General features: G+C 45.2%; 1 protein-coding gene across 3 annotated transcripts in view; it reads left to right on the forward strand.

Moving 5' to 3' along the window:
- The window catches only part of Vps13b (vacuolar protein sorting 13 homolog B), a 431910-nt gene that overhangs the window by 306864 nt on the left and 103500 nt on the right, over positions 1 to 21546 (forward strand). For all 3 annotated transcript variants that reach the window (XM_040730365.1, XM_040730363.1, XM_040730364.1), the window contains exons 36-38: positions 689 to 891; positions 2177 to 2369; positions 2648 to 2832. In XM_040730365.1, coding sequence (XP_040586299.1) covers positions 689 to 891; positions 2177 to 2369; positions 2648 to 2832 — 581 coding nt within the window. The remainder of the gene's footprint in view (positions 1 to 688; positions 892 to 2176; positions 2370 to 2647; positions 2833 to 21546) is intronic.

The following is a 21546-nucleotide window of genomic DNA, read 5'->3' on the forward strand; positions in this document are numbered from 1 at the left end:
ATATCTTCACGTCTGCTATAGGCTTTATGAAAAGGTTTTGATCCACACTCTTCCATCAAGTTCAAAAGGAAGCCTGCATTTTAAAGTGTACTCCTTTCCTGGTATATTTACTTTGAACTATAGCATATACTTTTTCTCATAAATCTAACCTGCCACTATCTGTTTTTAAGACTTTGTAAACTTGAAGTGGTTATGAGGTGTGAAGTTTGGATTAAGCTAAAGTCTTTAGAAAGCACATGTTACGTGTTTTGACTGTTTTGAATTTTAGCATGGGCCAGCCCAAAACTTGAGTGTCTAGCACAGTAACATACTGTACTCTGTTGCTGTAAGAAGTCACAGAAAATTGCCCTTTCACGTCAACACACAAATGAAGCAGCTGTCCTTATTCTTAATGCACTTGTTTGAAAAACTTGCAAAATTTAATGAAAATGTCTCCACTCATAAACCCTAAACTGTGCACGCTTGGAAAGAGTCATAATGCTTTGGCAAATATCGCTTTGTTAGGAGTCTACCTGCTTCAGAATTCAGTAATAATGGCACAAAACTGGTGGAGAGACATCCGGGAAAGGGGAAAGACCCTGTGAAGGAAGACTCCCTGCCTTTAAAATATGCCTAGTCCTTTCCCTAACCTTTTGTTGTTGTTGTTGTTGTAATTAAACTATACACCACGTCTGTCTGTCTCCTTCAGGCATAAGCCTTGGATCGTCACTCCTCCTCAGCATAAGCGATTTCCTCCTTAAAACAAGCCTCAAAGAAAGAAGCCGGACTCTGATAGGACCATTCTCTGCTACGGTCAACCTGGAAACTAAATGGTGTAAACACAGTGGCAATCCAGGCCCACAGCAGTCCATCCCAAAAATAGCCATGGATTTAAGAGGTGGTCTGCTACAGGTCTGTAGGGGTCAGCTGCATCTTCCCCACAAGTTTTTAACTAGCCTATTATTTTGTTCACTTCACTAAAACTTAAGTTTTTGTGTGACAAGGATGTGTATAGCGGATAGTATGATGGCACCCATCTTAACAGCATTATTGAAGAATGGGTCCCAGGCCATCTCATTTACCTGTGTCAACAGTTTAATTCAAAGGTTTGGTTTTTTGTTGTTGTTTCTGTATTCAGGGTTTTGTGATCCTTATCATCATGGTCAACCTCAGACCATCTTCTTACCATCCACTCACCAGCTGAGGGAGTTTCGGGCCTTTCCATCTTGGACTATTCCCAGTAATGCTTCTGTGAGCATCTGTAGACAGGCTCTTCCGTGGACATACATTAGTCACCGTGCCCACTGCAGACAGGCTCTTCCGTGGACATACGTTAGTCACCGTGCCCACTGCAGACAGGCTCTTCCGTGGACATACGTTAGTCACCGTGCCCACTGCAGACAGGCTCTTCCGTGGACATACGTTAGTCACCGTGCCCACTGCAGACAGGCTCTTCCGTGGACATACGTTAGTCACCGTGCCCACTGCAGACAGGCTCTTCCGTGGACATACGTTAGTCACCGTGCCCACTGCAGACAGGCTCTTCCGTGGACATACGTTAGTCACCGTGCCCACTGCAGACAGGCTCTTCCGTGGACATACGTTAGTCACCGTGCCCACTGGTCATAAGACCATTACAGAGCTCTGCATCCTTGGGCTCTCAAACTCCTCTGACAAAAAACACCGGATTGTTAGAGTGGAGTATGTTCACAGTCTCACTAAACGCAGACTTTGGGAAGCCTCTCAGTTTAAGTCCGTTGGTCAGCATCCCTCTTGTTAAAAAGCAGCCTTGGCTGGGATTATTTGACCTCATGACAAGTGGAAGAAGCTATTCCATGAGGCTGTTACCATTTTGTTAAGAGTTGGCCTAGAGAATCTGTGTGTCCTAGTCTTAGACTTTTCCTCTTTGCTGAATGCATTCACAAATACTTCACACCAATGTCATATCATCATAATCTGAAGCTTAAAGTTTATTGTTAGTCACACAATCCATAATGTTTTTCTTGTTGTTATGTGCTTATTCAAGTATTAGAATTTCAAACAATGAATTATTATTTCTTGGAAACTATAGTTTATTATCAGTAAGTATACTGAACATGATTATAGTCTCACATTAATTCAAATATGATTTTTAACTAATTATGCTCAAGAAATGTTTTTGTTTGAAGACTGTTAATGTTGTCTTACCCTTTTGAAGGTCTTCTGGGGTCAAGAGCATTTGAATTGCTTGACCCTTCTGCATGAATTATTCAGTGGCTATCTTGAGGAGGAGGGAAAGGTTGACGTGCCCGCTCCCGAATCAGCACCCCAAGTGCCGTCTCCTGTGGATAAGACTCAGCAAAGTTCGGATGACCTGCGGACAGGCGTCTTTCAGTACATACAGGATGCTGGTGAGTCCCAGCAGTATCAGCGTCAGAGCACGTGTGCCCAGGGGCAGCTAGAAATGAGCTCCCTAAATGTCACCATGCAGCACTGGGAGGTTCATTCATTCATACTACAGTATGAAAGTAGTGTATACCAGTCGTTACCTCTTAAAATTGGCTTTTCCCACCTCAAATCTATTTTAAAACTGATCAGTTAGCTTCTTTATGTGATTTCCTTTTCTTCCCTCTCTGAGAAATCAGCATGTTCCTTTTTAAAACCTTGCAATTTTGCTTTCATTTGGCAGAACCTCTGAAACTCCCTGGTACCTATGAAGTCTTGTTTTATAATGAAACAGAAGAGAGCCCCGGGATGATGCTGTGGCGATACCCAGAGCCTCGAGTGCTCGTCCTTGTACGAATAACTCCCGTGCCTTTCAACACCACGGAGGACCCAGATATCAGCACAGCAGACCTGGGGGATGCACTGCAGGTGGGTGGTGGCTGCTTTCCTCTTCCCGGAGTAACAGCAGGATGAGAAACGCTGGCCATTCCTAGGCAAAGAATGCTTGGCGCGTGCCTGCCACTCATGCCAGTGGTAGGACAGACATCGGGCACTTTCACTTGTGGTCTGTGCGTGTGCTACATGTGTCAAAAGGACAGAGATTTCCATGTCTCTGGACCACCTAGAGTGGTGCAGATCTGGGCCAGTTCCAGGGGCCCAGGCAGCATGCGGGAAGCTCGGCAATTCCCAGCAGCCAGAGTCATTATGAGGTCATGCAATGTTTAAAACTTAATAAAAATGTAAGGAACCAGGGTATGGACAGGGTTCAAGATCAGAGATACTGGCCTAAGGAACAAGACAGGGCTGCGGTTTCTGGCAGTTGAGGAGAGCTTGCTTTAGAATTCGCAATGTGATCCTGTGTGTAGAATTCACAGCGTGATCCTGTGTGTTGAATTCACAGTGTGATCCTGTGTGTAGAATTCACAGTGTGATCCTGTGTGTAGAATTCACAGTGTGGTCCTGTGTGTTGAATTCACAGTGTGATCCTGTGTGTTGAATTCACAGTGTGATCCTGTGTGTTGAATTCACAGTGTGATCCTGTGTGTTGAATTCACAGTGTGATCCTGTGTGTAGAACTCACAGTGTGATCCTGTGTGTAGAACTCACAGTGTGATCCTGTGTGTAGAACTCACAGTGTGATCCTGTGTGTAGAACTCACAGTGTGATCCTGTGTGTAGAATTCACAGTGTGATCCTGTGTGTAGAACTCACAGTGTGATCCTGTGTGTAGAATTCACAGTGTGATCCTGTGTAGAATTCACAGTGTGATCCTGTGTGTTGAATTCACAGTGTGATCCTGTGTGTTGAATTCACAGTGTGATCCTGTGTGTAGAACTCACAGTGTGATCCTGTGTGTAGAGTTCACAGTGTGATCCTGTGTGTAGAACTCACAGTGTGATCCTGTGTGTAGAACTCAGAGTGTGATCCTGTGTGTAGAACTCACAGTGTGATCCTGTGTGTAGGACTCACAGTGTGATCCTGTGTGTAGGACTCACAGTGTGATCCTGTGTGTAGAACTCACAGTGTGATCCTGTGTGTAGAACTCACAGTGTGATCCTGTGTGTTGAATTCACAGCGTGATCCTGTGTGTTGAATTCACAGTGTGATCCTGTGTGTAGAATTCACAGTGTGATCCTGTGTGTAGAATTCACAGTGTGATCCTGTGTGTAGAACTCACAGTGTGATCCTGTATGTTGAATTCACAGTGTGATCCTTTGTGTAGAACTCACAGTGTGATCCTGTGTGTAGAACTCACAGTGTGATCCTGTGTGTAGAACTCACAGTGTGATCCTGTGTGTAGAACTCACAGTGTGATCCTGTGTGTAGAACTCACAGTGTGATCCTGTGTGTTGAATTCACAGCGTGATCCTGTGTGTTGAATTCACAGTGTGATCCTGTGTGTAGAACTCACAGTGTGATCCTGTGTGTAGAACTCACAGCGTGATCCTGTGTGTAGAACTCACAGTGTGATCCTGTGTGTAGAATTCACAGCGTGATCCTGTGTGTTGAATTCACAGTGTGATCCTGTGTGTAGAATTCACAGTGTGATCCTGTGTGTAGAATTCACAGTGTGATCCTGTGTGTAGAACTCACAGTGTGATCCTGTATGTTGAATTCACAGTGTGATCCTGTGTGTAGAACTCACAGTGTGATCCTGTGTGTAGAACTCACAGTGTGATCCTGTGTGTAGAACTCACAGTGTGATCCTGTGTGTAGAACTCACAGTGTGATCCTGTGTGTAGAATTCACAGTGTGATCCTGTGTATGAATTCACAGTGTGATCCTGTGTGTTGAATTCACAGTGTGATCCTGTGTGTGTTGAATTCACAGTGTGATCCTGTGTGTAGAACTCACAGTGTGATCCTGTGTGTAGAACTCAGAGTGTGATCCTGTGTGTAGAACTCACAGTGTGATCCTGTGTGTAGGACTCACAGTGTGATCCTGTGTGTAGGACTCACAGTGTGATCCTGTGTGTAGGACTCACAGTGTGATCCTGTGTGTAGGACTCACAGTGTGATCCTGTGTGTAGAACTCACAGTGTGATCCTGTGTGTAGAACTCACAGTGTGATCCTGTGTGTAGAGTTCACAGTGTGGTCCTGTGTGTAGAGCTCACAGTGTGGTCCTGTGTGTAGAACTCACAGTGTGATCCTGTGTGTAGAACTCACAGTGTGATCCTGTGTGTAGAACTCATCAGTGTGATCCTGTGTGTAGAGTTCACAGTGTGGTCCTGTGTGTAGAGTTCACAGTGTGGTCCTGTGTGTAGAATTCACAGGGTGATCCTGTGTGTAGAATTCACAGTGTGGTCCTGTGTGTAGAGTTCACAGTGTGATCCTGTGTGTAGAACTCATAGTGTGATCCTGTGTGTAGAATTCACAGTGTGATCCTGTGTGTAGAACTCACAGTGTGATCCTGTGTGTAGGACTCACAGTGTGATCCTGTGTGTAGGACTCACAGTGTGATCCTGTGTGTAGGACTCACAGTGTGATCCTGTGTGTAGGACTCACAGTGTGATCCTGTGTGTAGAACTCACAGTGTGATCCTGTGTGTAGAACTCACAGTGTGATCCTGTGTGTTGAATTCACAGTGTGGTCCTGTGTGTAGAGTTCACAGTGTGGTCCTGTGTGTAGAACTCACAGTGTGATCCTGTGTGTAGAACTCACAGTGTGATCCTGTGTGTAGAACTCACAGTGTGATCCTGTGTGTAGAACTCACAGTGTGATCCTGTGTGTAGAGTTCACAGTGTGGTCCTGTGTGTAGAGTTCACAGTGTGGTCCTGTGTGTAGAATTCACAGGGTGATCCTGTGTGTAGAATTCACAGTGTGGTCCTGTGTGTAGAGTTCACAGTGTGATCCTGTGTGTAGAACTCATAGTGTGATCCTGTGTGTAGAATTCACAGTGTGATACTGTGTGTAGAATTCACAGTAAGGATAAAGGAACAGGAGAGGACAGGCAGGAGAGATGACCTGAAGCCATCTCCTGAGATCCTGGGACCATCCTCGAGTTCCACCAATGAGCAGCAGAATTTTGCTTGGGACTGGGAATGGGGCTCATAGGTAGAAACAACTCTTAAGTTGCAATCTTAGACTCACACCAATTGTCTTGTTTCTGTGGAGAAGTTGACATTAGAAAATATGTAGCATTGGTCACAAGTTTGGACGGACTCAGATTTTCTCCTTTGTCCCTAAAGTGCCAGATCCCAGAGTTGCTCTTCGGGATGGGAAAGCAGCTGACACAGTCTCCTGTGCTGGGAGTGCAGTCCAGCATGAAGAAAGAAGTCTTTAGTTGTTGAGGGGTGGAAGAGTCTCCCTACTTCATCTTCCAAAGGGAGCCTCTCTTGTCACTGTCACTTTATTGTGATGGCCTTGAGGTCTGTGCTGGAGGCTGCGGCATAATTGAGTGAAGGGAACGATGGAATGGATGTCCTTGCTCAGTGTGGCATGGTGTAAATACCATGGGCTTTGCTGCTCTCCTCCTGACCTTCTTTGTGCTGGCTTGGTCTCCTTAGCCAAACTTCTAGGCTCCTAGAGTTTCAGTTTCCATAAGTAAAAGTAACAGCTGATGTTGTCAACTTTTCAAAGCAATTATGGCCATTACAGTAAATGGGATGTTATAGTTAATATGCTTAAGTAAATGCCTTTACGCATAGTGAGGTCTTGAATATGTATTCTTCTCCTCTAATCATTGTACACAAGCACCTAGAGGTTGTTACAAAACTTCTCCATGTCATCTAAGCCTCCAGTCCGCCATCCAACCTAGCCTTCCAGCATCCTACAGAAACAGATGGACCATATGACTCCTGGAGGGAAACCTTCAGTGGCTCTGTCACCCTGCTGTGATAGCCTGGCAGGCCCTGGATGTGGAGCGTGCTTCAGTTAACTAGCCTGCTCGATGTTCCCCAAGCCAGCTCTAACTCCCACTTCTCCCTGGCCCTTTAGTTTGACCTCTTTTGTTGTGATAAACTCCATGACCAAATGAGCTGGGGCAGAAAAGGTTTATTCATTTCAGCTCACAGTTCTGGGTCATAGTCTGGGGGGCGGGAAGGATCAGAATAGGAAGCCAGGCCCAGGCAGGAGCAGAGGGCCCAGAGGAGCACAGCTTTCTGGCTTGCTCTCCTGGCTCGTGGTCAGCCAGCTTCCTTACACAGCTTGGACCTACCTGACTAGAAATGCGCCGCCCATGGTGGGCTGTCGAGAAAAATGCTCCCAGAGACACGCCCACAGGCCAGTCTGACTGAGCTACATAGTGCCTCAGCTGGACTTCTCTTCCCTCTTGACTCTCATTTGTGTCAAGTTGACAAGAAAAAGTAATAATAAAATTGAATAATCCAGCACCCTGTCCATTTCTCCCGTCCTGAAAACTGGAGTCCTGTCTCCTCTGTGTGTTCCTTGAGAAGTACAGCATGTCTAAATGTACTGTCGTGCTCCTGAAGTCGCAGAGCACTGAGTCTATCCTATTCCTCTCTGTCTTCTTTCCCCCCTAGACTGTGTATCTCAAGAAAGGGGTCATGTAACTTAACACTCTGCCCCCTGGAGTAAATAGCTCTGCTCAAAAACGCATGGTAAACGCATGGGCGCGTAGGTTCCTGCTGCCTGCTGTGAGAAGTATTGCGTGGTTTAGCTCACTAAAAACGTAAGCTTCTCATTCTCTATTCATAGGCTGACATCCCACCATGTCCTCATGACCAGTGAGGTGTATAAACAAGTTATCCGTATTACCTTAGTAAGTTTGTTTTGGATTTTTAATGGGACACATAGACGCTTGCCCACATCATTCATCTAACCATAGGTTCTAAAAAAAATCCAAGTTTAATGTTTATAGAAACAAAGATGAGTTTGTGTTCATTTATAATCTTATCACATAAACTTAATGCTGACACGTCAACAAAACTGGGGTCTGTAAAGTCAAATAAAATGAGGGCGTGTGTGGTGTGGAAGATGGGGTTGAAGAAGGCCAGCAGCCTGGGAGGGGTCGTGGGAGATGCCCCGGTGCAGAGACTGTCAGAGACTGTTGTCAGTCGTCAGTTTCCCTCCCTCCCTCCCTCCCTCACTGCGTCTAAAGATTTGATTTGCTAAGTCTGCTTTCTAGACTTGGCAGTGGATTTTTTTTTTTTGAGACAGGGTCCCACTGTACAGAGTTGGCTAACCTAGAACTTGCTGAATATATAGACAAGGCTCCCTGTGACTCACAGAGATCTGCCCGTGTCTCCCTCCCAAATTCTAGGCTTAAAGGCATCTGCCACCACACCTGGATGGATATTTTAATTTTCATATGGACCCATTGTGTTGCTTTCTATGGGAGGGGTGATATTTAGCTTCGGTGATTGTTATGTGCAGCATATTAATGAGTAAACAAGAGTACGGTGTTGACGGAACAAGATCAAAATTAGAAATGTCTTTTTAAAGTGTTTTAAGGTTTATTTTCATTGTTTTCAGTTATATGCATCTCTGCATGTGGGTAAACACCCTTGAGCACTGTTACCTGTGGAGGCCAAAGGCATCGAATCCCTGGGAGCTGGGGTTACAGACGTGGGTACCTTGAGTTGAACTCAGGTGCTCTGGAAGAACAGCAGGTGGTCTTAACCACTGAGGCATTTCTCCAGCCCCTTGAAAATATCTAGCCAGGAAAGTGCTTTGACATTTTATGTTAGTGACAAGTTTATTTCTCCCATTAAATTTGCCCTTCAGATCTCAAAATTCCCCAAACTGAATGATTTCCCTTAGTGTATGTGTGTGTGGGGGGGGCATGTCAGTGGTGTCATTTGTTGGTTCTGAGAGAGAAAGAGAAGCGTGTGCCAAGGAAGTCAGTGCCCAGGTCTCTGATTAGCCCAGTTTAGAAGTCAGGACAGTTGTTTTTCCTCTTGTTGAAGACCCATTTTCGCCACGTGTGTCTGTATGGGGAATGTGCACGTGTGTGTGTGTGTGTGTGTGTGTGTGTGTGTGTGCGCGCGCTCAGGGGGCTAGGAGAATGGAAGAGGGTGTCAGATCCCCTGAAGCTGGAGCTACAGGCAGTTGTGAGCCGTCCAAAGAGGGTGCTGGGACTGAACCCAGGTCCTCTGGAAGAGCAGCAAGTACACTTAGCTCCTGAGCCATCTCTAGACTCAGAAAAAAATAGTTTTCAATGTAATACTAATATCACTGCAAAAATCAAAGTGACGCCACATTGAATGAATAACAAAATAATTTCTTATGAAATGGACATCATCTCCATTTTACAGTTGGGGAAACAGAGACCTAGAGCAGTTAAGGGACAGTTCCCAAATCACAAAGTTTATACCTAAGGGAGTCACAACTTCACACCATCCTTTTGACTGCAAAGCCTGTGTGCTACATGAAAGTCCGGGGAAGGAATATCCTACATGCTTTACCTGAGTGACAGTGAGCCTTGCCCTTTTGGGAAATGTGGGGAAAAGGTAAATAAAATCATCCTTTTACTCTGTCATGAAATAATTATCCAATAGTATGCCAAAATAGTTTTAAATTGATAAAAGTAACTGTGAGAGAGATTAGCTGTTAGCATATCTAAAGAAAAACCTGGAAAGGGGAAATGCTCAGACACAGCATCATGAGACAAAAGTAACCTCCAAAAATGCCATTGAGTTTGTTTTGTGCTGGCCATTTACTGCTGGTCATGGAGCCTGCTTTCAAGTGTGGTTTGTAATTCAGTTTTCACTTGCAAATGGTTATCAACAGGCTACAGCTTCTGGGTTAAGCTTGCATCTGCTTCCCCTCTTAGTGCTGGGACCCCATCTGGCTTAGACCTGTCAGTCCCGTTGTCCAGCAGGCTGCTTCCCTGGGGTCTCTCACCCCCTCTGGATCTTAGTCATTTACCTCCTCTTCCAGAGTTGCCTGAACCCTGAAAGGAGAGATTGGATGGAGACATTCCATTTGGGACTGAGTCTCCCGAGGTCTCTCTGTCTCTGTCTGCACATCATCTAGTACTGGGTCTGCTTTTGTTCCCGTCTGCTGCAGGAGGAAGCTTGCTCAGCTGAGCAAGACACTGATCTATGAGTTTAACAATACATCTTTAGTCATTTTGTCACTGTGTTCCTTCAGCAGAACAGTAGTTTTGGGTTTCCCATTGGTTCCTGGCCTTTCTAGTCTCAGGTTTTGCGCCAACCAAGCTGTGTCAGGGAGTGGGCCTTAAGTCCATCAGATACTGGTCAGTTATCCCTACAACTCTGTGCCACTCTGGTGTCTGCGTACCTTGTGGGTGTCGGCCGCCGTCGTGGATCGCAAGCTTTGGAAGTGGCTTGGTGCTCACCTTCCTCCTCTGGCAGAGGACCTTGCTTCCAGGACCGTGAACTCTAGGCAGCAGGGGTGAGGAAGCTAGGCAGGTACCAGCTCCATGTTCAGAGAATTCCGTAGCTGCTGTCTTCAGCAACAGGACTTTGCTGTCATTAGCCTTGGCAATGGCCTGGGTTGTTTTTGGGTTTCCATGGAACCCCTTTGGCCAGTCCAAGAACATAAGTCTTTTCAAAGAAGAATCTACTATAAGAAGAGAAACCCGGTCTTCTGGAAAGGTTATTTTCTGTGTTAATAGCTTGTTAACGTCATAATAATTCTGGGGAATGCTGGATCTGCATGTAACTAATAGATGTCAGCTGGGGCTGGAGAGACGGCTCAGCGGTTAAGAGCACTGACTGTTCTTCCAGAGGTCCTGAGTTCAATTCCCAGCAACCACATGGTGGCTCACAACCATCTGTAATGAGATCTGGTGCCCTCCTCTGGCCTGCAGTCATACACTCAGGCAGAACACTGGGCACATAATAAATAAATCTTTAAAAGTGACTGCCCGGGGAGACACTGCCTTTCTCACAGCTACACCCTCAGTGGTTTCTGGGTATTCTGTCCAATGTGAGGAGGAGACTCCACTGAAGGCAACTTGAGCAAAAGTGGAGAGAGTTAATATCAAGATACGGTAGGGAGGGCAGCCCTACAGAGCACGAACAGGGTGGTGTGGGTGAACCCCAGGGAAGTACCTCTGGGAGAAGGGCGTCCCTGGCCAAGGGTCGCCAGGCAGACTCTTCCCTGAAAAGGAAATAAGAAAGGGAGAGAGGAATTTGTCTTACTGTGTTTATCTAGCTTCTCCTCTTGCCCCTGATAAAATGACGCATGCCACTGTAATCCCTTCACTGTCCTCCTGGCATCTCTGTGTGCAGGCACGGTCCAAATCATTCAGTATGCATAGGAAGTCATTTCTTGTCTCAGCAACTTAAAATCAGTGCCTACGTTGACCAGTGCACTGGTGGGGTGGCATAGCAGTTTCCCAGACTCACAGTGACAATGAGGCTGCAGTACTTTAATCTCATTTTTTTAATTTGATGGAAGCAGAGGCAGACTCCCACAGCTAAACACTGAGCTGAACTCAAGGAACCCAGTGACAGAGAGGGAGGACTGATGAGCAAAGGGATTAAGACTGGGCTGGTTTAACCCCCAGAGACAGCTGACCTGACAAAGGGTAGCTCTTGAATCCCAGACTGATGGCTGGGAATCCAGTATGGGACTGATACAGACCCCTTGAATGTGGGTGCCAGTGAGGAGGCCTAGGCAATCTATGGGGCCTTGGGTAGTAGATCAGTATTGATCCCTGGCATACAAATGGACTTTGGCTGCCCATCCCACAATGAGGGATGCACTCTCACCCTGGGATTCACATGTGAAGTAACCTTGTTTCTAATTCAAATTTAAATTTAAAAATTAAAAAAGAGAAAAACATAATAAAAAAGATTTTTATTTACTATGTATACGGTGTTCTGCCTGCAGGCCAGAAGAGGGTGCCATATCTCATTAGAGATGGTTGTGAGCCACCATGTGGTTGCTGGGAATTGACCTCTGGAAGAGCAGCCAGTCTCTCCAGCCCTCATTTTTTGGTTTTTTAAGAAGTCTGAGTTTGCAGTATGGGGCATTGCTTTCTCTAGGTTAGCATGGATTTGGTTTTAGTTTGCTTATGTCACTTAACCCATTGTTTAGATATCAAAGTAAAACTTGATTAAATTTTATAGTTCTATGTTTTTTCTTTTTTATAATTATGTGGAGAATATTCCAGGCCAGGCATATATATTTGATACCATGTAATGAAGTAGAGCAGACTTTACAATCCGCATGTACTCCTAGGACACATGGACCCAACAGGCAGAGGCTGCGGTGGTTCTCAGTGTAATAAGGCTTGTCTGTTCCACGTATAGCTTATAGCGAATGAAAGTAAGTAGCCTAGGGTGATTGTTTTCAGCAGCATTGGGCGGTTCCCTCATAGTTACACATGTGTCCCCAGAGTCCTGAGCTTTTATTGTGTAAGCACCTCCTGCCCACTGGCAGCTGTACTAACGTGTCCCAGAAGGCTTTGTGCCTATCCATCATCTTTAGGAGGATGCTCAAAGCCAGATATCTGAGATTCATTGTTGTTGAAATGAGAAATGGAAAAAAGAAAAAAGAAAACCCTGGATAGCCCTGGAGGAAGTGAGCAGCTGAGCCAGAGTCGTAGGAATCGAGGAAAGGGAAAATGCTGTGCGCCCAGGGGACACTAATATCGTTCGTGGGGGATGGACGGTGCTGGGTCAGCTGCTAATAGTGGAAACTTCCAGAAGCTGCTGCCTCTTTTTGGGGGGAAAAGAGGAAATACAAACAGAGAATTCCCTGAATGCACTTTTGATCCCTCTGTTTTCATGGTGCTGTAAACAGCTGGAATGATCTGGGGTAGATCCCTAAGAACTCTGGTCACCTCAGTAGATGGGGATGCTGTGAACACTGAGGGGGCTCTGGCTCTGTTCTCAAGCTGCCTGCCACTTCCCAGGAGGGACAAGTGCACAGGACACAGCCAGGCATAACCTGTTATTGACCAGGAAAGACTCAAAGCAAGTCCACAGGTCATTGGAGCTGCCACAACAAGGCTGCATGGAAGAGATGCATGTCTGAGTGCTCAATGTGATGTCACAAAATAGACAAGGGAGCAGCAGTATATTTTAAAAACCACTGTCAGGGCTGGGAATGTAACTCGGTGGTAGGGTGCCTGCCGGCTTCCACGCGAGAGGCCCTGGGTTCGGTTCCCAGTACTGTTAAAAAGTATGTTCAGCATTGGATAGAGAAAGCGCAACATAACACTTCCGGGAAGTCGGAAATGGCCTGATTAAGAAAGCGTGGACGAGGGTGGCGTGGGTGGAAGAGCCCTAACTGTGGCCATCGCGCGCGTGCGGTCTACCCCTCCCATTGAGGGGAGGGAGTGACGCCTTCACTGAGCACCTAGTGTGCCTGGAGCTCCAAATTTGCCATTTTCTGTGTTGTGTCATTAGCCACTGGCGGTTCAGTCCGTAGAGTAGGCTGGCCCAGTGGTCTGTAAGGACGGAAGGGAGAAGGGAAAGACAGACTGGAAAGGAGGGTCTTAGTCGTAAACAAAAGAGCGCAGTTTTGGTAGCGAAGAAGAAGAATGCAAGAGATGCTGAGGAAGAAACAGACAGACGCGCCTCTGGCGACTCTTGTAAACCAAAGGTTGCCAGGCAGATGTGAGGCCAAGGACAAGTACGTTGTGTGTGGAAATAAGGTGTGCCGCGGAAATAAGGTGGTTCACAAGGGCGTGAGACCTGAAGCCAGAGAGAAGGTAGGGGTCTGAGTCTCCTGGGGCCTCTTCCCTCAGAAAAGTGCATGACGTCACAGGGATTTGCTCTGGAAACCTTCAGGCCCTATGAGCTGTGTGATTCTCTGCTGAGAGTCCCAGAAGTCTGAGAAGCCCTGCCAGAGCTGTTTTGTTGTCTACCAGAAAATGCAAATCACCAAGGGCTTAAACAAGGCAGTGGCTCATCTCCCCGCCCGTGTGGGATCCTTGAGCAGGTTATCTAGGGCTGTCTACACAGAAACTTACAGTAACTCATCTCCCCGCCCCTGTGGGGAACCTTGAGCAGGTAATCTAGTGCTGTCTACACAGAAACTTACAGTAACTCATCTCCCCGCCCCTGTGGGATCCTTGAGCAGGTAATCTCCTGTCTACACAGAGCCTTACAGCCCAGGCACCACCAGCCTCATGTGTCTCCATCACTGGATGCTTCCATAGTCCAAGATGCCTGCACAGACTTGAGGTGTCTTATTCATACTCTAGCACAGGAAAAGGATAGGACAGACAGAAGGCATTCTCCTCCCTTGAGGATGTTTCTTGACACCTACATCCTGTACTACTGCACTGCCAAGATCCAGAGTCCAGAATTAGGTCACTTGGCCACGCCTTGTTAAGGGGAGATTGGTATTTGCTGGAGAGGAAGGAGAGAGAGGATGCTGGGAGACTAGAGCTGTCCCACGGGCAGGCAGGAGAGACCCTAGGACTGTGTCTAGTTCTCTGCAGATTTTTATTCGTGCCAAAGCAAATCTTTCTCACTGTCGGATGCATCACCTATTCAATGGTGCAGTAAGAAAATTCTGCATCAAGTAAAACTCTGTTGAGGTAGAATTAGATAAAACATAAAATGTCAATGAGATTTTGGAACTAAAAAGCAGTAAATAGTTTGAAATGATAGCATTCCTTACCCTTCGGGAAAGAGGTAGGAGGGAATCTGTCAGTAAGATGTGCTTTTAGAGTAAATGGAAAACATTTGCAAACTGGAAGAATACTGAAGTCATTTTTGTCCTGTCACTTTATTTGGTGGTAGAAATTTTATTAGCCTATTTCTCTTTTCCTATTAAAGACTCTTGCACTTAAGGATGGGGGAAGGGAGCTGTTTCTTTCTGGAAACAAAGGACTGTGTTTAACAACTAGAGTGTTTGATGTTTACCGTTCAGCATTAAGAATGTTTGGGAGGGTCTGGAAAGACGGTTCAGCAGGTAAGAGCTCTTGTTCACAAGCCCGAGGACCCCATTTGAGCCCTCAGCGCCAGCCAACATGAAGAGCTGGGTATGGCCGTGTGCGCGCCTGCAGCCCCCAGCACAGTGGGGTATGGCCGCCGCATGCGCGCCTGAAGCTCCGAGCACAGTGGGTATGGCCGCGTGCGCGCCTGAAGCCCCGAGCACAGTGGGTATGGCCGCGTGCGCGCCTGTAGCCCGGAGCACAGTGGGTATGGCCGCGTGCGCGCCTGAAGCCCCGAGCACAGTGGGTATGGCCGCGTGCGCGCCTGAAGCCCCGAGCACAGTGGGTATGGCCGCGTGCGCGCCTGAAGCCCCGAGCACAGTGGGTATGGCCGCGTGCGCGCCTGCAGCCCGGAGCACAGTGGGTATGGCCGCATGCGCGCCTGTAGCCCGGAGCACAGTGGGTATGGCCGCGTGCGCGCCTGCAGCCCCGAGCACAGTGGGTATGGCCGCGTGCGCGCTTGCAGCCCCGAGCACAGTGGTGGGCAGAGGAAGTGAGATCACTGCTGGCTGCCAGCCGCACTCAGATTCAGTGAGAGAGTCTCAGTGGAGAAAATTGGAGAGTGATAACGCAGGACACCCAGCATCTTCCTCTGGACTTCGAGGCGCATGGGCACACATACATGTGCTTGCATGGGCACACATACATGTGCTTGCACCACATACACAAAAATGCAAAAAGTTTGGGTTGTGAAACTATCAAATGAAGCAATAGTAAATATGACTAGATGGTGCATGAATTAGTTTCCACTAAACAGAATTCCTCATTCTTAGATCCATACTGAAAATCACACTCATTAACTCTTATTTCTTAGACACTACATTACTTTGATTCAGAGAGGGAAAAAAAAGTTGGGAGAAGTATAGAAAGGCAGTCTGTAATACACCTCAGTATTTTTTAATTTGAGGTTTTACATATTCTGTGCTGTGGAGCACTGGTTATGGAGTAACACTATTAAACAGCTCCCTTGTCCCTCGTGCTTCTTGCAACCCTGAAGTTGCTATCTAGCTTGATCAGATGTAAGTTGGAAAGATGATGTCACAGGCGTCATAGTGTTGGCATCCCCGTGGGAGGCACCACCGCGCCTGCTCGCTTCACTTGGGGTAGGTGAAGATGGACAGTGTGACCCATCCTATAAAAGCCCCATTAACTTCGGAGCAGAGTTGTAGCATCTAGTAACATGCACCGTGTAATCTCCCTAAACCACAGACCTTAAATCCAGTAGTGCATTTTCCCAGCATTCACAGGCGGTTCCTGTATTGCCAGAAGGTTTGCTTCTGTTAAGTTGTTGAGTTGACCTGCTTTCTGTCTTTGCTGTTACCCACATAGTACACACTCCATGTCTCACCGTCATGACGTTTGTCTACGACTAATTAGCCTAAGGTCGTGTAACAAGCAGGTGAAGACATCATGTGAATTTGGAGATTTGTCAAGAAACTTTATCAAATGCTGAGAAACGAGTAAGGTAGGCTCAAACTGAGACCACGCTGGACAAGAATCACAGCAACAACAGTGTTGACTTGTTATGATTCAATCAGCACTAATGTCCTAGAGACTTAAGAGGTTCTAGTTGCACTTTTAGATCCAAGCCAGAGACGGATTTCAGTGAGGGAGAACTGTAAACTCTGTGGTGGCTCGCTCTGTAAGAGTCACGATGTGCGGCAAACGCCATTCCATGAAGAGAAACGGTCACAGAACAGGTCCGCAGAGTCTCTGAATGTCACCTGGAGTTTCATGGCTTGGAGCTCATCTTGTCCAGAGCAGCAAGTTGCTGTGTGTGTGACCTCCCACCCTCCCCCTGAGTCCTGTGATTCTCACACTAATGAATTCAAATAGAGAAGGATTACTGGGCTAGAACTCAGAATCTGTCTTCAGAGCCAGAATGGAGGAAAAGTTACAAAATACAGATGTCTGTCAGGGAGTCAGTCCAAAGAGAAAAGCATGCCAGAAGTTAGAAATAGATATGTTATTCTACTTTTTTTTAAAAAGCCTTGATTTTGGCTTTTAGCCAGAAAAAAAAATTTCTTAAATACTCAGATCAAGCTATTAAGCCTTAATGTACTGTTGAGGTACAGTGAAGTGTGTGGCTAAAAGGGCATACTTTGAAAGTCAAAGTTCATTATGTCCTCATGCGGGCAAACCAGCTTCCGCTTCCTCGGATCTGTGCCAAATTGTGCCTGTCAAAGAATATGTAATCCTATATTTTTATTCATGGCTAAAATTGTTCCAGTGTTCTCTGAAATCATTAGTTCTTGCATATTTAGAATTTAAAATAGAACACAAAACCTCCAAACTGTTTTTTAATTGCATAGAAGTAAAAAATATCCACACATCTAAGTACTAAAAGTTAGCCATTCTGTTTGTTGTTTTATTGAGATTTCTGTTACGTTTCTTTACTCTGTCATTAAGTGTCTGTGGGGGGGGGCACATTTGCCACAGCATGTGTGGGGATCCGAGGAGAATTTGCAGCACTTGGCTCCAGTTGTGGACTCCGGGTATCAAACTCGGGTACCCAGGCGTGGCAGCGAGTACCCCAAACTGTTGGGCCATCTCACTGACCCCTGTTTCATTGTTTTTACTAAGGGAAAAGTCTCTAGAACCAATCCATTTCATTTCGATTACATATTCTTGTTGCCTCTCCCCATGATATATGAAATAAAACACAGCCCAGCTCCAGCATCCACAAATGTTCTTAAGCTTGCAGAGTGGCCAGGGGCCGCCCTGGCTCCTACTCCTCAGTCCCAGATGCCCTGCTCTTTACTGAAGGGAAAGAAAAGCAAAACCAAAAACCCAACCAAACCTTACAAAGAGCAAGCTCTCCCTAATATAACCACTTCATAAAGTTTACTATGTAGTCAAAATAAATGAATGATGATCACTGTCAAAGACATTCATGGTTTTTGTGATGATATATATACTTTGCCTTCCACTTGGCTATAATGTTGAGGTGGTCACTTGTGAATATGATTTTCTTGATAAAGCAAATACTTTTATTCTCTTTAATTATATTTGAAGAAATAATTTTAAATTCCAAGAACTGTTACATTTTGTGAACAAAATTTAATGCACATATAATGACAAATTACTAATCTTTTGATTTTACACTTAAGTCTAATCCATTTTTTTCAAAGGTAGTTCCCTGTGGTATATGCCAATTACGTTGTCATTTCTCGGTAATATGATTTATGGATGTTTGAGATGTGCTAACTCATACTTAAAGAGGTGTGCATTTTGTGTTCACAATGAAATCTTTTAAGGTAAGAGAGGCCTTCTCATGAGCCTCGAGGATAATCAGGCACAGCCCATTTCACTGAGTTTTATGTTTTTTGGTTTTGCGGTGTTTTTGTATTTTCATTTCTTGACTCTTCAACAGAAAGCCTTGTATGACATCCAGCCAGACTTAGAAAAGTTGTCCTCCTTTAGAACATTGATATCACCTGGGTCTATTTATTATTGACTCTCTGCTCTTCAATACCCAGGGTAGTACTCAGTGAGTGAAAGCCATGCCTAAGTGGAAACTCAAAAGGAAATAGACTTGTCTAACTTGTTGATTCTGCCTCCTGAAAGTGATGGCCCTGTGAGCGTGCTCACTGTAATCTGAAGTTTACACCCTGTGAGTGTGCTCACTGTAGTCTGAAGTTCACACACGCTGTGAGTGTGCTCACTGTAGTCAGCACTTTACACACCTGTGAGTGTGCTCACTGTAGTCTGAAGTTCACACACCTGTGAGTGTGCTCACTGTAGTCTGAAGTTCACACACCTGTGAGTGTGCTCACTGTAGTCTGAAGTTCACACACCTGTGAGTGTGCTCACTGTAGTCTGCACTTTACACACCTGTGAGCGTGCTCACTGTAGTCTGCACTTTACACCCTGTGAGTGTGCTCACTGTAGTCTGAAGTTCACACACGCTGTGAGCGTGCTCACTGTAGTCTGCACTTTACACCCTGTGAGCGTGCTCACTGTAGTCTGGACTTCACATCATCATTTTCTGTGAATCTGTGAAGACCAGTGAGTGATTAGGCTAAGATCCTTGAGGTGTTTCTGGTAAGAAGTTGGTACTCAGCTCCTGGGATCGGTGCATATCTGCACCATGTACCATCTGAGAAGCACAGAGCCCCGGAGGCCCACGAACTAACGTTCCGTCTGTGTGCACAGCCTGGATGCTTTTATTGAGAACAGCGAGAAAGCTGTGTCTGATTTTGAAGTTCAGAAAAGAAGGCCTCTTAGCTCCAGTGCCTAACAAGGGGTTGTTTTTTGGCTTTTGCTTTTCTAGGAAGAAAGTAACGAATAGTTTTTAGAGAAGGGAGCTTTGAGGAAACACTGAGGAGACAAACTGATAGCATCTAAAGGCTTGTGCAGCCTAAAAGCCGGAAACTGGCCTGCAGAAAGAGCCAGAGCCAGAAGTGGGACTGAGTCCAGGCTTTTCTCCTGGGACATTTACCCAAAAGTACTACAGGTCAGGTCAGCCACGCTCATTACTTAAGTATGACTGCAAGTCTGCCCCATACTCAGGAGTTGATGGTGTTTGCATGTGTGTGTAGTACATGTGTAGTTGACGGTGTGGGCGTGTGTGTGTGTGTGTGTGTGTGTGTGTGTGTGTGTGTGTGTTGTGTAGTTGATGGTGTGGGCATGTGTCTGTGTTGTGCACAGGTGTCATCCAGTCCACTCCGTACTCAGGAATTGATGGTGTATGCATGTCTGTATGTCATGCATGTATAAGTTGATACTGTGGGCTTGTGTGTCGTGTTAATGTATCATGCAGTCCACTTCATACTCAGGAGTTGAGGTGTATGCATGTGTGTGTATGTTATGCATGTATAAGTTGATTGTGTGGGCTTGTGTGTCGTGTACATGTATCATGCAGTCCACTTCATACTCAGGAGTTGAGGTGTATACATGTGTGTGTCATGCAGTGTACTTTCACATTTCTTCTTTCTCCTTCCTGATGTCTATAGCTAGCTTTTTCTCCCATCAGAATCAGAAATCTCAAGTCTAGCTTGCCCCATTTGTCAGTATCTCTACAGAGCACTGGCTTCTCTTGCTCTGGGGTTTAACTGCACTAAATGCTTTTAAAAACACATTTTAAATCTTTGGTGGCAGCCCAAGGTTTTGACTAACTTTTATTATGTTTCTGAGTTTCCTGACGTCAAGACTGTGAGCGTGCTTCCCTGACACTAGACCTCAGCTTTCTCTTGTCATGGAAACATTTCTTTAATATTAACAATTATGTGTAGTCTATAGGGAAGCTAACTACATGTTATACGTGCATTTGCTATTGTTATCCATACACTTATTTGTATGTGATATGAGGCATATATAATAGATACTTTATCAAGAAGTATTATGAGTCTGTGTTTTACCTATTAGTTAGCTGTTGAATTTTAAAGTATGCCCTGGGCAGGAGACTATTTACAAACCAAGGAATAAAGTTCTTAAATACTAAGGGATAAGACTAAAATAGATTATGAATTTAGTCTTGTTGAAAGTAGCCCTATAAGAGTAAAATTGTCTCTGTTTCAAGTTAGTTTTTATCCAGAAGTTCTTAATATATTGGTATTACTCCTCTTGTGGGAAAAATATGATCTTGAAAGATGTCATGTTATACACCTGCATTTGCTTGAAACCTGGTAGCTTGATAAATTGATAAGATAACTGGGTCATGTGCTAAGTTTTCTGAAAAACCAAGCCAAACAGAGATCTTAATAAAGGAATGTTACACATTTCCTTTTAAACACTAAAAAGTATTTCTCAGGGCTCTTAAATTACCATATCCCAATACCAAGGGAAAATAAAATCTGGACTTAGAGTCTTGTTTGTACTTAGAGGTTTTCCGGACAGGAAGGCGGTCCTGATGCGGTGCAGTAAGCCACAATACCAGTGGGGCATTGCAGGTGAAGACCGCAGCTGTGCCCTCGCTGCAGTGCAGAACAACTGCATGCTGGGATATTCCCTGTGCACAAATAGAGTTTGCTTAACTTTGTTTCCCAAGAGTAGATCACATTAAAATGTTATAAAATCATGATTTCCTGCATTTGAATACTTGTGGTTTCTCAACTGGTTCCAATATTATAAGGGTGTGTGTGTGTGTGTATGTGTGTGTGTGTGTGTGTGTGTTTCCACCTGCACACTCATGTGACTTCCATTACATGTATAGAAGTTTTTCCTTCTTAAAAAAAAGATAGGTTGAAAGGCAGATACATGTTAAAATATGTATATATAAGCAAAAGCATTGGCAATTAAAAGCATTTGCATTTTACCTCATCAAATAGTAGACTTTTACATTCAAGAGGAGACAGAAAATATATTTTTATTAACTATTAAAAACTTTAGTCAATTTATAGTATTCCATTTGATGACTATGCCTCCTATTCTGCATTTTAAGTAACTGAGTGTAAGAAATTGTGTGTGTGTGTGTGTGTGTGTGTGTGTGTGTACATGCATGCATGTGGTCTTTTGAGACAGGGTCTCTCTTCATAGCCTTGGCTGTCCTGGAACTCACTCTGTAGACCAGGCTGACCTCAAACTCACAGAGATCCACCTGTCTCTGCCTCCTGAGTGCTGGGATTAAAGGTGTGTACCGCCACCACCCTGCAGTCATCTTTATTTTTAAAGGCCCTAATGCATTCATGACTAGAAATGTCTATTATTGTACAGGAAGAGTTTGTTTTAGCTTTATAACATCTCAACACTTGTATGTAACCCTGCCATGCACAATCCATATGTTTATAACACAGCATCTCGCTTGGCCATGGGAAAGTCATTTTGTGCTCAGATCTCAGCCTCTGTCCTCACCTCTCCAGTCCTCGTTCCTTCTGGTGT

Source organism: Mesocricetus auratus, unplaced genomic scaffold, assembly GCF_017639785.1.
Source record: "Mesocricetus auratus isolate SY011 unplaced genomic scaffold, BCM_Maur_2.0 Super-Scaffold_100023, whole genome shotgun sequence".
Taxonomy (NCBI): Eukaryota; Metazoa; Chordata; class Mammalia; order Rodentia; family Cricetidae; genus Mesocricetus; species Mesocricetus auratus.